The sequence below is a fragment of the Dermacentor silvarum genome, chromosome 10, assembly GCF_013339745.2.
Source record: "Dermacentor silvarum isolate Dsil-2018 chromosome 10, BIME_Dsil_1.4, whole genome shotgun sequence".
NCBI classification, from domain to species: domain Eukaryota; kingdom Metazoa; phylum Arthropoda; class Arachnida; order Ixodida; family Ixodidae; genus Dermacentor; species Dermacentor silvarum.
In genome coordinates, this window is record NC_051163.1 from 96,616,307 (window position 1) to 96,632,465 (window position 16,159).

A 16,159-nucleotide genomic window follows, 5' to 3' on the forward strand; every position below is an offset into this window, starting at 1 on the left:
AATCAGTTGTGCCACGAATGTGGTTACAGTCTGCCGATATAGGCCAGACGGGCCGATGTGTCAACGTGCGATTAAGGGAACATGCGGCCATACGTTGTGATGGTTTTTCGCACATTTCCCCAGCACTGTCAGAAGTGCGGCTGCGCGCCTCAGTTTAACCAATAATTGAATTTCTCAAAGTAAAATGCATCAGAAAAATCGCAAAGCATGACTTTGCCACAACCTACAGACATGATAGCGTCGGATTGTAACTTGAATATACGAGAAAACTTAATTCTGTTGCGCGCAAACTCAAACACAAACCCCTTTTCCAGCATTTCTACCATTCATACAGGGGCGTGCTCCCCGTCGGTGTTCCTTGCAGAAACACCATCCAGATGGCGCTTGCCACCTCGGCAGCGGCACGCGGAGGCGAAGGTGGAGAAAAAGAAAGCTACAGTTGCCCGGAAGCGTGACAAGTTGTCGGGGATCTTTAAATGTTATCGCGTTCCACTCTTAAAAGTGAAGCTTAAGCGTCCTCCAATCTTTTTTTTTTCTCCTGTGTCCACTGGGAATAAGCTCTCGCGCCTTTCATTCCTACTCATTAGTTAGCATTCTTTTGTGAACTCCCTGCGTTTCCAAGAGCTTAATTTGATGTCATTCCTTACAGCGCTTTCTTACTGCGCCTCCCTCCCCTCTCCCATCTATCAAAACGGAGCTTTACAATTTTCGTCAACCTTGGCCTGAAAGGATGTCTCCGACGGCAAAGCGTCAGTTGTTAATAAAACGGAGGGTCATCTATTGTTCAGACCTTAATGGCAGTGTTATCCGCATAGGTATAGCTTGCAATGAAAAAGAATACCTCGGCTTGGGAGCTAGAGGCGTTTGTTTAGTTTCTACCCCGTCTCTAAATGCCTGGCTGTACTGCTGCTCTGAGGTTACCATTCCCAATGCTACAAATGATATCCCGTGTTCGCATTCGCCGCACCCTTGCTTCCCGTTTCATATTCCGATCGCAGAAACTGAAGTTTGTGTACCAAATTTGCGCCCACCTACCAAATGGCGCCCACCACGAAGGGGAGGAGGCACTGGACATCTGGTCGCTTCTTTGCGCACGCTATGGTGGCACATACTCAAGGGTACGAAAATGGGGAAGCCCAGATATAAGAAAATCAAACAGGCCGTTCAATATCACGAGCTGTTCCGTTAAACGGCCTTTCTGCAGGTGGAGAAAGTTTCGAACTTTAGTAAAGAGGGTTTCTCTCCGCCAGAGCCCGGCCTTTCTCCGGACAAAATATTTATAAAGGCCTGCATGCTTCCGGCCGAACCTAGAAAACAATCAATAACTATTATTTGCTCGACAAAGGGCAGTTGGCCGGCGCATTACAAATCACGTGTATGAAGACGAAACGACATCAGACTGAACTTTCCTTTCACACTGCGAAGAATCACGTATATCATTGTTTCACCCCACTAATACATCGCTATCGCTGAGGCCAAGTACGGCTACAGGTGCGTTTGTGCTGTGTTACACGACATACGTTTTCCCTCAGGTTACGTGCGCACGTTAACGGATACATTTATGTACTTCCTGAAAAATACGCGTTATAAAATTAGCAGCGTCGAAAGAGGGCAGTGGGAGCGTTTACCTTCTTTTCTATTATAACATTTTCGAAATTTATTAGACGAAAAAAAAAGAGAATTCTTTGCAGAAGTATTCCAGTCTGAGCAACTTTCGGACGCCTCACAGTCCTCGCTTTGACAGAACGGGCCGGCAGGCCCGGCTATTGCCTTACACGCGCAACACTGTTACGCTTAAGAGATTATGCTCAAGCATGTCTACAACGGGGCCAAGAATCCTAAAGGGTTTCAGGCCGTCGTCAGTTTTTTTTTTTAGCCTCGGCCCCAGTAGCAGGCTGTCCTATATAACCTGCCGAAATAATGCCGGGTATAGGCCTTGGTATCCCGCTGAGGCTGCACCTGAACTGCATGTAGACGGCGGGCCTCGTCGTGGCGGACTGTGGAGGGGAAATTTTGGACGACGCTTAAGCTTCGCCTTTAAGAGTGGGACGCGAAAGCATTCAGAGATCCCTGACTGCTTCTCACGCTTCGCGGCAGCTGCAGCTTACGTGTCCTAGGGAGCCTACATACAACGCCGTTGCATGTAGACTCCCTAACGTGTCCGCAACGTTTACCGGGAAATGCTGGCGGCGAATGCCAAGCACGAAGGCGCGCTTTCTGGTAGAAACGCGGCCTCTTCTCGAGCGGGCCGATCTTCCGTTATTGTTTCGCACTTTCAATATTTCAGTCTGAGAAGATTTAACACAAAACGCATGCGCTGTCGGTGTTTTGTTTTCACGACACTTGTTCGTGGCCTGTCTTTTTCCAAATTCCGAGGAATAACTTTGTCAAGAAGGTAAGACAATGTGTGAGCAACTTTAGTGAAAGTAGAATGGTGTGGCAATATAACCTGCATATACCGCACGCCATCTAGCAAGCCGTGGCATATACATATGCCTAAATATATGCGGGAATTTTCGTTCTCTCACGGCGACGCCGGTGCCGGACGCCGACACCAGATTTTCTGCGACGCGGGTTCCTTGACGCTATCGAGTTAAAATGTGCAGCGCCTGGCACTGACAGTCATGGGAGAGGCCGTACAATGAGGCCCGCTGCACATATAAACTACGTCTAGTGCACGCCGTGGTTTACTGTACTGCCGAAATATCAGCGCGCCCACGCATGGATCGAGTGTTTACCTGCCCGAAGCTTGGCGTGTACACCGCGCGCGGGAAAGCGATAGAAAGCGCGCGATAAGGATTCCCGAGCGGTGACTGCACGGTCTCGCTCACTGACCGGCCTTTAATGCTCGCTTCTTTTTTCATCTTCTTCATCGTTTTTTATGCCTTGTTTCTTTGCCAGGACGAGGGCATGCAAACATTGCGTGCGCGCTAGCGACGGCGACCTGCGCGCTCTCATTCGCATTTCGCGTGCACAGACTGTATAGTTCCATGCAGAGGCCGCGCTGATAACCCTTTAACCTGCAAGACAACAATTGAAAGCGCGACAATAATTTTCCACTTTTTTTGTCGTTGCTGTTTCGCTTTCGCCTCTCTGTTTTGTTATAGAGTCGTGCCTCGTTAATATCGAAACTCTTTGTTCGCGACCAATATTGACCGTAAAGTGGGTCGCCCATTTATGGATAGCCAGTCTCGATGGAAAACTACCAACGTTTATCTCGGAAATAAAGTAGGTGTGGAAGCTCCCAATCGCAGGCGCTCTGTGGAACTGATAACTCCTTTTATGCTTTGTTTCGCATTCTCGATTCTCGGCGTTAAAAACAACACGTTGTTTTCTGGCGTTTTGCGATTAATCTAAATTGACTCGGTTGTTAATTAAGGTTGCCTTTCCTTGATTTTCTACTCTTCCTAAAAATTTAGTATATCATGACGCTTTTTCTAGCGTATTTACTTGAGAGGTGCAAAATTTCAAAGAAGATCCCACATATTGGGATCTTCAGGTATCTGCTGCGCTCGCATTCTTCGCTTTCATGAAAAACCTTATACTTACGCCATTGCTAGAGATGTGCTGGCGCTTATAAGGGACACTTGCTTATACTTTACACGTAGACATACGCACAACACAAAAAACTGCACCACAATACGTGGTAAGTAGCTCTATAACTACTTATTTATGAACCACACGTCTAAGAGAAGTTAAGTGTACAGAGTTACAGCATACTTATGTTATTAGATCATACGGTACACTGTAAATGGTAGTATAACAAAACAAAGCAATACAGATGGCATTATGAGCGCACTAGAAGGCAAGGCTTCGGCAGGCTAGCGTAAAGGGAGCTTGAGCGAGCCAGAACCCGTCCCGTCGTCTCCTGTGCGACCTGGCGCGCGCCCCCAGCGAGCTAGGCCTCCCGCATAAGCTGTGCTGCACGGAATTAAGCGAGGTCGAGCCCGTGGTTGCACGGCGAGTATTGGGGTCACTGCCTCCGCGTTGCTCAATGGACCGATTAATTCGCCGCGCGCGGTCGGTACTCTCACAGGAGCGGAGGAAACAAAAGGGGTGCCCCGTCGAGAACGTCGAACATCGATGCCACGTTCGGCGATAGCATTTACGGGCACGCAACCAGACTTCAGAGACAACAGAGAGAGAGAGAGAGAGAGAAATGAATGGCACAGTTTTGACTGCATTGCGATAGAGTGGTGCCCATTTGAAAGTTTTCAAGATGGACACCCAAGGGCTGTTGAAAAAGAGGGGGGGGGGGGGGGGTGGCAGCGGTGCCGGGTGGCACTAGACAACTATAGAGCAACAACAAAAGCAACTACGAGGGTAGTGTCGGACATCGATGAGAGAGGCTTTCGTCTTGCTGTGCATGTAAAGTAGTCTGACGAAGATGACGATGGTGACAACGATGACGTGGTATCGAGAACCCTACGTGATCGACATACTTGCAGTTTTCGTGGACGATATACGTATAGCGCCAGAGTTCTCACAGGAAATTTCTGCAAGAAACTCTGTGTCCTGAATACTTTTTTGCTCGACACATGCATTGTAAATACAGGGTGTTTCACTTTACCTGCACCAAAATTTTTAGAAATTGCCTGTGGCGGACATCACAATTATAACACTTGATCTAAACTACTCGATGAGGCGGCCATTACTTCCACGAGTAATCAGAACGCCTAATTGAATAATTCACATATTTACTCATATGAACTATTTAATTATTTATTTTACGGCACATCTTTTAATCTACGAATTATAGCCACTGAGTTCGCAAGGCATATCCCCTTGGAACGAATTCTCAGGACCGAACCAGTTTCGAAATGTTAATTTTCAAGGTGTCCGACGAAATGCATGGGCGTTCCAGTTAACTTTTTTGAGGAAAACGCTGTTTCATGCCTTGAAGCACAAATTTAACTGGAACGCCCATGCATTTCGTCGGACACTTTGAAAATTAATATCCCGAAGCTGGTTCAGTCCTGAGAATTCGTTCCAAGGGGATACGCCTTGCGAACTCGGCGGCTATAATTCATAGATTGAAAGGTGTGCCGTAACATAATTAATTGAAAGTTAATTATCATAACTAGGTTATTGATTAAATTAGGCGTTTTGATTTCTCGTGGAAGTAGTGGGCGCCTCATCGAGTAGTTTAGATCAAGGATTATAATTGTGATGTCCGCCACAGGCAATTTATAAAAAAGTTTGGCGCAGCTAAAATGAAACTATTCAAATGAAAGCACCAACGTCGGGCTTCTAAACAGCAACCACCGACGTCATGGAATTCCGTGCACCCGAAATGAACGTGCATATATAAAATACCGCGAATGGGAATTGCCTCTTCTACCCTCCCCATCCCCCCTCCCTCTCTCTTCCTCCCGAGCTAGAGCGAGACTCCTCCCTCGGGTGCCCCAAATTCTCCGAGTTCGCGAATTTCTTCTGCCTGTGCCACTTTGAAGGACATTTTGCATCTCGTCGCACGAGAAGGAGAACAACAATACGCGCTAAAGAAAAAAGTCAACAGTGTATATACGTGCCGCTGAAATAAGGAAACAAACCGCCACCCACCACCGCATTCCCGTTTTCTTTTTTTTTTTTTTTTTTTTGCGAGAGCCGTCGACAGACACGCAAGCGGCAATGGCCAACTCACGCGACTGCATACAAGGCACGCACTTATAACTCACGAGGGTGAAAAACAAAATTAAATCAAAGCTAAATGAAAGCGTGCCCACGACCTTTCCAGGTAGACGGGCACCGTTTCTTTTTTTTTTTCCCCAATGTCAACAAACGTCCTTCAATTCATCACTCCGGCTCGAGAATGCGGTGAGAAGGTCGGCCCGCACCGTCGTGGCGGCAACCACCTGAGTGCAAGATGAAGAACGAGGCCTGCGGTGAGGCACGGCGCGAGAGAGGGAGAGAGTGTGTTGACAAATCGTCGGCGAGATTGCGTGCTATTGCCCGCGAAAGAAAAGAAAACGCAGCTAAGAAAGATCGACTCTACCTACGCCCACGTAAGCGCAGACGAGGCACGCCGAAATGTCGAGAACGTCAGGCGCGCCGAAGTACCGTTCGGCGAACGAGTTTTTTTTTTTTTTTTTTGCTTCTCGTTCTGGTATGGAGAGGGTCGACTCGGTTTCAGACCGTCAGTAAGAGGCCATTGCGCCTGGAAGAAAGCGGCCGTGGAAACGAAGAATTTGCGTGACGAGGCAGCAACCCGCCTCCCTTGGTGACTTCGTCACTCCCACCATCAACATCTACGACCGCGACTTAAGCGAAAACCAGTGTGAGAGAGAGAAAATAAAACAAAGAGAGAGAGAGTGTGTGTGTGTGTGAATGCGTGCGGAGAGGTGCGAGGAAGGGTGCGAGCGTTTTTCGTCATAACTCAGCGGAGGCACTCCGACGTCAACAAGTGCTCGCTCTCGTGGACATATTCGTCGTCTCTGTGGTTCTTGTTTCGTGGTCGTCGCTTCTTTCGACGCGCGTCGTGCAACCATCATTCCCGTGTTCTTCGACGGGGCTTTCTCGTTTGCTTCTTCTTAATGTTTCTCTTGCTCTTTCTTCGCATACTTGTTCTCTTTATCACGTTCTCTAACGCGGAAACACGCACATACACGTGTGTGTGTGTGTGTGTGTGTGTGTGTGTGTGTGTGTGTGTGTGTGTGTGTGTGTGTGTGTGTGTGTGTGTGTGTGTGTGTGTGTGTGTGTGTGTGTGTGTGTGTGTGGTGTGTGTGTGTGTGCGCGCGCGGGCGCATACACACGCACACACCGTTTTTACACATCCAGCCAACGTTTTTTCCCGGCTCACCCTCGCCCGCTTTCCCTCGCCCCCACAGCTAGCATACAGCGCCCGGGACGCGATAGGATGTTTTGCACTTGGACTTCATACGGAACATCACGGCGACGGCGACAATTTGCCTGGAGTGTCCATACAGCTGCAATCGCAATAAAAGCTACCTCGCGTAGGCACCAGATACGTATAGGATCGTGGCGTAATGGTGAGAGCATCGGGCTGGTGAGCTAGGGGGCCGAGAGATTCGGTCCCACCGTCGAGCACTCGAAATGTTGTTTCATAGAAGAGGCTCGAAAAGATGCAAGACGGGAACCTACCTACTTTCCGCGAAGTGTCTAATAAATAAATAAACGCAACCGCTTTTTAAGCGCTCGCTCGGCGGTCCCTCAGCGTGGTTTATTAAGGGGCCGTCCAACCAGACCGCGGTTCAGTGTTCACCGGGCAGCCGAGAGATGAGGAATTCCACTTTGCATCCTGTAGGAGAGGGGAGCGCCACCTTCTACCGTGGCACTCCTTCCCGAAAGCGGGCATATGAGGAGTGATCGCAGTCTGTCCGCTGAAAGGCTGAAAGACACGCGCGACCTGACAGCGGTGGCACCTTTCGTCGTTGCCGGTCTGACAGCGCTCGTGATGGATGCCCGCGAGCTGAGCGGGGGACGCGTTGACAAGCAAGGAAAGCGGAAAAAAAAAGAACCTGCGAGCCTCTTGCACGACCGCGGAAGGCGGAACGTTAGCGCGAAGTAGCGGCTCTTTCTTGGGCTTTCGGCTTCCCCTTCGCGTTGGAAGATGCGGTCGGTGTTTGAGGCTATTCGTTACAAAAACCAATATATAGAACATGTTGTGTTTCTGTTGAGTTTCAGTTGCCTTCAACAGAACGTCTGTTAAGATGCAACTGAATGTCACTGAGTTATTCCTGCAAGTGTAAAACGGGTTTCACGGTGTCATTTCGTGTCCTCGAGATTCGCGTTGGAAGCCGTGGTCGGGGTTTGTGGCTACCCCTTACAAAAAGGCAATCTATACAACATGTTGTGTTTTTATTGACTTTGCGATGCCTTCAATAGAACGCCTGTTACAATACAATTGAATGTCACTGATGATTTCTGCAAGTGTAAAACAGGGTTTCTACGATGTATTTTCCGGTCCTCGAGAAAAAGCGAGCTCTGATAAGCCAGTTTTCTTTTCTCCAGTGCAGGGTAACTAACCGGAAATATGCACTGGTTTGCCTCACTGTATTTGCCTTATTTTCTTTTCTTTTAATATGGGGGCTTAACTGTCCGAAACATCGCAGAGTATGATGAAGGACGCCGCACGGGAGGGCGCCGTAATAACGTCGACCACCCGGGGTTCTTTAATGGGCACTTCAATCGAAGTACGCGAACGTTTTTGCATATCGATTACAGCGAACCCACGACCTCGTGTTGAGCAGCCGAACGCCATAGCCATCCTGCCATGGCGGCGAGATTTCTATCACTTTCATCTCTCATCTCTCACCAGTAAAGCGTTCCTTCCGACTGGCTCAGTCTAATCTACCAAAGAGATATTGAACAACGACAGATAAGGGACCTGTGTAACTGAGAATCTGGAGCACAAAGAAATTTAAATAACATGACAGTGAATTTAAAGAGATGAACAGAACAATGTACATGGATAATACAGAAACGAGAGTCGAACCCTTGCGCCTGTCCCATACCTTTTGTGTAGGTGCTTCCTGCCCTTTAGAGACAATTATTTCAAGCGAGTGTGGAACGTATACCACCGAATGCGGACACAAACTTAACGAGCGGCAGACGACGGGTACCGCCGGTCATGGAGTTCCAGAGCTCAAGTGTTCCGGAAAAGGGGCTGAATTCGTAAATGTTAGTCCATGCAAGCGTTTAGTTCATAGAGTTAAAGTTTAGTTCACGGAGTGTTCCAAAACAATTAATCGGCCTCAGACTTGTTGTGAATCTCTTGCCTGAAATGCAATTACGATTGTCTTAGCCGTGGTGTTGAGTGATAAAAATATTTCGCAGGGCCGGTCGAGGAGCGAATAAATGTGGAAGTCAGTTCGAGGTTTCTGGGCGTTACAACTGTCGGGTCATGGAATATGAACTAGCTCTATTTCTCACATTGTCGCTTGATGTGTTTGTTAATGCACCCGTCTTTTCATTTAAAAATTTTAAAAAGGGGGCTTGCAGTTTCGTCCAAAGGGCGAAGCATTCACACCGACATCAATGCTCAGCGTTGTGCTCGGGCTCATCCGACGGTGCTCAAAGTACGCGCGGGTGCAACATCTTGACGCAAAGCAGCACTTAAGGCGACTCCTGCTGCGGATAGAAATAACTGCGCTCTGTCAGCTAAGAAACGTCTGACAACGCGGGCGATATTAAGAGCGCCGGCAGTGGTCATGCAGTGGTCGCACAAGGGAAAGCGTCGGCGTTCGGAAAACGCTCCAAGCGTCTTAAAGGGCGTTCTTAAGAATGTTCTTAACGATGTTCTATTCGTGCGGTTTGTGGCGTAACAGTTAGCTTACCGGGCTTGTAGCTGTGCTGCCGGTACCGTGATCTAATCCCGCTGGCGGGCCATTTCTATTTATATAAATAAATATTTATATACATGCATGCATCCGGAACGCGGCGACGGCGAAAATTCGCCTGCAGTGTCGTACGTAAAGTCTACGTTAAACCACCGCCACCTAAATAGCACAAGGCGTGTTCACTTCGATCCATGACGTCACGCCACCTGGCACGACTGTCATATAATCTAATGGGGATCCTCCCGAGTAAGCAGCGGTGATTTCGGCGTCACCGCTTTCCTCACGCCAGGCTCGGAAATGGAAATTTCGCGCCAGGTAGCGTGACGTCATGGATCGCAGTATACCGGCCTTGTGCTATCTAAGTGGTGTTGGTTAAACATGTTGGTCACCGCGACGTCCGAGGAACCGGAGCGAATCGGACAGCCGGCTCCGCAGCTCGGCGTGTCGACAGAGCGGATGCGGCATTCATACACTCTGACGACGTCTTATAGTCTATATAATAGTCTTTATATTAGTCTATATAATAATGATCGTCTATAGTATGCGTATGAAGAGTACGTTCATGCGGATAGGAAATCTTCCTTGCGGCTTGAATTTGCATCATGCACATCACGCAGGCTACATAATCACCTCAGCTTCACTCGGATATACGGAAACACTCACGCATTCAATTGGTCGGCCCTTCCCCGTGCCATTCGATTATGGAATGCCCTTCCTGAGTCCATAGTCTCCGAAAAAAATCCTGACAAATTTCGCCAGCTCCTCATTTCGCATTTCATTGCATAATCTCGACAAAAATGCGTGTCCCCTTCTTATGTTTCCTCATGATATGTCTTCTGTTAGACTTTTTGTTTATGGGACCACTTTGCTCTTTTTTGTATTACTATGTTTCTTTTTTTTTCTCTGATTAGAACGTCACCAGTCCAATATATTTTTATGCAATACTGATGTAACCCTTCAGTTTATTTGCCCATTGTTATTTTTTGTTCTAGTTGCTTTTTTTGTATTATGTATACGACATTGAATTGACTATTATGTGAACTGTACCTTTTGTTATATTTGTGTAATCATCCAGCGTACGCAGGAAATCATTCATTATTATCGCAATTAATTGTGCATGTATATTATGTATCAATTATGCATGCTGTTTTCCTTTTCTTTTTGATGCCCCCCTTACCCAATGCCTCTCACGAGGCCTGTAAGGACTTTTTAAATAAATAAATAACTTCAAAGGCTTAGCTATCCGATATACCTAACCAATCAGGGAGGTTGGCCTAAATACGAGTGGATTTCATGATTGCATTGGAGGGATGAAAGAAAGTGCAATTCGATTCCTGAGCCAAAGTTGGTTACCGCGGAAGCTGCGACCGCTGAGTGCCATATCGGAACAGTAAAAGTTTATATATATATATATATATAGTCGAACCCGGAGGTATTGCAAACACGTAACGAATTATTGTGTATAACGAACAGCAATAAAATCCTCCTTGAAAATTAAAGCACAAAATTTTTATTTCATCTATCGAATTACCTGCATATCAACACTTTGTTCTGATCCCTTTCAGATTCGATATATCCTGGTTCGACTGTATATAGTGACAAATGTGTTTGCGAGTATGCAAATTTAAATTTAATATTATATTTATACATTATATAATACATAATTATATATATAAAATAGTACTCTATAATAATATATTTATGATATTTAATGCAATACTTAAACGGAAGAAAAAAGATCGCATTTCGGCGTATGTCGACAACCGAGACACAGCGGATTTCGGCCCCAAACGCGCCCCGCGTTACAACTGACTGCAGCGCTCTCGGGCGACAGCGTCAAGAGCTCGCAACTCGGTTTTGCGAGAACAAATGCCCTTAACGGAGAAAGTCCTGATACGAAAAGTAGCGAAAGGGCCCCCCAAAAAAATGCTTTTCGCCTTAAAACGGCACAAGGACTCAAGGAAATTAATTCGGTTATTTGAGTTTCAATTTGAGCTTATTTCACCCTTCAACTCGGTGATGACGCAGTTTCCGCGAAACGGAAGTCGGTGGAAGAAGACCTCAAGAAAAACCGCCTCTACGGTAAAATTAAATGGAGACCATTTGGTTGCACGTTTGTCGAAACTCAGTCTAATTATACAGTGAGGGTCAGTACTTCACAGAAGAATTCTCATTCCCAAAGACAAAACTTCCAAATTTTTTGGCCCTTTTCCCTGCATGATCCTAAATAGTAATAAAAAATTCCTGTAAATTCCCCAGCACATAAGTGCACGCAAATAAATAATTATTGCAAAAATGTCATGATTAGATGAGAAACTCCTGTTGAGGAACATTACACGATTTATTCCACATTTTTGGCGGACTGTAGAATGAGAACTCAATTTCTAATGTGGCTTCATTTTCGGTTTTGGACACGTTTAGATAGAGAAACAACTCAATATCGTGTAGCCGCATAGATGATGTCTTGTGCAACCGTGTATCTCACTCAACATTCGCTTGAGGTATTTTTACCAAAATATTTTTTGCGGTATGGCGAAAAATGGAAATCGCCGAACGATTACAGTGCATTTCACTGTCGACACAATTGTTTTAGTCTACTTTTAGGTAATACGAGGCACCGCGATTAATGAACTGCAATTTTTGCAGGTCAGATCATTATGGGCTCTCAAACGAATCGCTTGGCTCGGTAGCTCGTACCTAAAGTGGCAGCGCATCAATCGTTTTCCGCAGCAACCACTGTCTTGATTATATTTGTTGCATTTGAAAGAAATGTTATAATGTCGTGACTGCGGCAAAAAAATTGTTTATTTAGGCGGTCAATGTTTTTAGCAACATTCTTGAAAATTTCAAAACTTCAAGAAACTCGACTGTCGAGTTTACAACTCCGTATCTCAGCAATAAAAAGGCAGAACGATATCACTATTTTGTAAGCTGCAACTAATAATAAGCATAAAGCAGCAATATGCAGCGCTCTGAAATAAACCATTGATACGTGAATGGGACTCTCGCAAAATCGTCGTAAACACTGTCACAGCTTCACGAAAGCTCGATGTTCATGTACCGAAATTGTGCGCTTCCGGTTCTCTAAACGATGTAATTTACAGATATGCGATATCTGTTTTGGGGGCGGCGTTGCGTATTTGAAAACGTTGAGGTTCAATTTTCATTGACGTACAATTTTTCGAGAAATCCCCCTTTTGTTTTTGTACTTTCATGCGCCAAGTCGCAATTATGCTTCCTAGAGTCGCTAGAAGCACCAGATACCTCTGAAATGCAACAAAACTTCATTCGAATCGGCCCAGTAGTTATCTCGTCAAGGCGTTCCAAGACGTTTTACATTTATTTGAATAGGAAAATCAGATTGGGTGCCGAGCTAAAGCTTCTTCTTTAGATAATGCTTTCCATCATGAGCAGGCTACCCAACGTTTCTAGAGACGCTTTTCGCCGCGCGGCCGTGGACGCCGCGTGCTTGATCACGTGTTGGCGCCTCTGTTGCTAGCGCCTCAACCTGCCCTTTGGCGCTGACGACGCATAACGTAGGTGCAGCGCACCAAGCCGCAGTATTGTAGATGCGGCAGTATTTGCAGTAATGTCCTTTCGAGCACATTACACCTCCAATTGCTGCAAGCTCCGCCGCATGGCACTAGAAGGAATGACTAGAAGTCGCTTTCCAGAGCGGAGTAATGCGCAGTTTTCGTCACCGAATTAAATAAGCATCACGGATACTAGTCCTCCGGTTTTTTTTTTTTCTTTTTTTAATGCGTTAGCATTGACGAGCGTCAAAGTGGAGAAAAGTGTATCTGCGTGAACTGAGGGAAGCCGGTCACGTGGTAGAGGTTAAATTAAATTAAATCATGGGGTTTTACTTGCCAAAACCAAATCCTGACTGGGAGCTTACCACTGTCGTTGAAAAAAGTGTACAGTCATTGCATTCTACCGGTGCTAACAAATGGGGCAGGAACTTGGAGGTTAACAAAGAAGCTTGAGAACAAGTTAAGGACCGCACAAAGAGCGATGCAACGAAAAATGTTAGGCCTAACGTTAAGAGACAGGAAGAGAGAGGCGTGGATCAGAGAACAAACAGGGATAACCGATATTCTAGTTGACATTAAGAGGAAAAAATGGAGCTAGGCAGGCCATGTAATGCGTGGGATGGATAACCAGTGAACCATTAGAGTTACAGAATGGGTACCAAGAGATGGGAAGCACAGTCGAGGACGGCAGAAAATTAGGCGGGGTGAAGAAGTTAGGAAATTTGCAGGCGCAAATTGGAATCAGCTAGCGCAAGACAGGGGTAATTGGAGATCGCAGGGAGAGGCCTTCGTCCTGCAGTGGACATAAATATAGGCTGATGATGATGCTGATGTGTCAAAACCACCTGATATGAGGCACGGCGTAGTGTGGGGACTCAGGATTAATTTGGACCACCTGGGGTTCTTTAACGTACCCCTAAATCTAAGCGCACAGGTGTTTTCTGCGTGGTAGAGGTATAACCTCCTCAGACCTGAGGACCGCTAAGGGACATAATTGCTTTTAAAGTCATTTCTGATTACAGATTGGTATGTTACGAATGACTAAAACATTTTTTTTCCTAATATACCGGATAGATTCTGAAGACAAGATTTCCCCGTAAGTTAAAAAGGTAGCCACCTCCTCATTATCCTTGTAATAAAAACCGTTTTTTTTTTGCCTATACACAAAAATAATGATGTCACACCGCGTGGTAGGTTCGTATGTTGCAGACGCGTCTTGCATTTTCGTGTCAACTCACAGTATTCAAAAGGCACACCACTGGTGATTTTCGTGGGCTGCGACAACACAACGGATTAGACCAAACTGTTGGGAACTTTCTCGAAAGCTGACGGCAATAATGCACTTAAACCATTTCTATACAGTACCCCATGCATCTGACTTTATATACGGTATGAATACTTTGCGCAATCGCTTCAGAATTAATCTTGAAAATGACTGAGAGCAAGGATTGAGAGCAAGGATTGAGAGCAAGGATTGAGAGCAAGGAATTGGGTACCAAGGGATTGAGGATACTTCGCTCCGTGAAGAGCCAGGACGTGTGCCGAGTGAGCTCCTGAACACTTTGCAATGTGGTGAATGCAGTTTAAATAATTGATCCGGGACCTCAAAAGAGATGCAACCGTAATGCTAACGCATTTGTCTGCCATTAACCGTTAAATCGCCTCTCAATTTTTTTATCATTCCCTGTTACACTGCATTTATGGGCACGCGGTGTCACGTTTATGCTTCAGCACCGTTTTTCGGTACGATGTCCAGATTACTGATATTCTGCGAAATTAATCTCCAGTGCGCCCAGCGTCCGTAGATTTGTTTTCGCCGTTTTGCGGGCTTGGAACATAGATTTCCCGAAGTTTCGTAGTAGCTTTCAGAAATAATGCGATATCGGTTGCAGTGCACAGAAGAATGAACAGTGCACTTTTGTTTGAAGCAGACAATCGCATCTTTTAATGACAACATCGGCCATCTCCGTATACGCTTCACAAAAGACGAGCCCAGGCGTTAGCACGCTGCAGTATGCCACGCTGTCGGCGAGGACAGTATAATTATTTAGAATCAATTCTGGGGTCTCACGTGCCGGAATAACTATCTGATTAGGAGGAACACCGTAGCGGGGGACTCTGGAATAACTTGGCCCTCCTGGGGTTTTTTTCACTTGCACGTAGATATAAGTGCTAGGACTGTTTTGCAGATCACGCACGTCGAACGCTGGACCTTGAGCTCAGAAGCGCAACGAGGCTGGACTACCGAAAGGGGAAGGAGGGGGGGGGGGATAATTGGACCCGAGGTATAATTTTTCTCTTAACTGCGAGAAAGCCCGAACACCACTCTGCGACAAGGAAAATTTTAACAATTTTTCCACTGATATTTCTGTCCATTGAGAGTGGATTCGTAACGACCCCGCTCCTCAAAAAAAGGGAAAGAAACATTGAAATGTTTCTTTAGTAAAAAGAAATATTTAACATAGCAGATCATCAGTAATTGCTTTTCCAAACTGTCCGCAAACGAAATTTAGCTCGAGCATATCAGAAACGCTGCTATGATAGTTGCATGAACTTTCCCCCGCCTAAATCAGAATTCAAGCGATTGAACTCGGCGTAATAAATATGATACGCTGAATTTGGATGAAGCTTAGTCATTTTGGCGAGAATACGAACGTTCAAAAGAGGCGGGCGGTATATAAACGAGTATAGACATACCTGCTTCATTGTGCCGACAAACCCACTTTCCTGGAGCCGTCTAAGGGAAATGAGATTCTCGTTGCGCGCGCTTGCAGGCGCGGTGAGGGTTTTGTCTCGATGCGTCCGCTCGGGTCGCCGGTCAGGAACTGAATGCCTTCTTTTTCGCAAAAAGAGACAGGAAGACTAGGTGAGCGCGTCTCTGTCCATAGATAATCCCCGGAAAACCTCCTCAACCCCACGCTCGGACCGCAACGCCGCCGATCTAAGCGCCTGTCTTATCGCGACGTGTGTAGCGGGCCTCGTCAAGAGGCCGTCACAGTTATCGCACGGAACGCGCACGAAACCGTCGCGCTACAAGGCATGCGCATTGATCCCCAGTCCGAGGCGAGTCAATAGCGTTAAGAAGGGGGGGGGGGGGGGGGGGGGGACATATTGCACGCGCAGTTGGACTGGTACCGACCTCGCCCTCGCGCTTTCCGATAGCGAAAACAGGGCGTGCGGATGCGTCAAGGAGGAAGATAAGGGAATCTGAGGATCGGGAGGGCTCACGAGAACGAACTGTTTTTTTGCGGCGGCACCGCGGAGTCGCTCAGTTTTTATAGTTGGGGAATTTCTGGCGCGTACTGTATTCCGGTATACGCAACGGCG

At 46.5% G+C, this 16,159-nt stretch overlaps 1 protein-coding gene across 1 annotated transcript in view; it reads right to left on the reverse strand.

Moving 5' to 3' along the window:
* LOC119466327 (sodium- and chloride-dependent glycine transporter 2-like) overlaps positions 1-15,815 on the reverse strand; it is an 80,901-nt gene extending 65,086 nt beyond the window's left edge. The window contains 1 exon segment of the mRNA XM_037726828.2: positions 15,530-15,815. Within this exon segment, the coding sequence (XP_037582756.1) occupies positions 15,530-15,538 (9 nt within the window). The 5' untranslated portion in view covers positions 15,539-15,815.
* Positions 15,816-16,159: the final 344 nt, after the last annotated feature.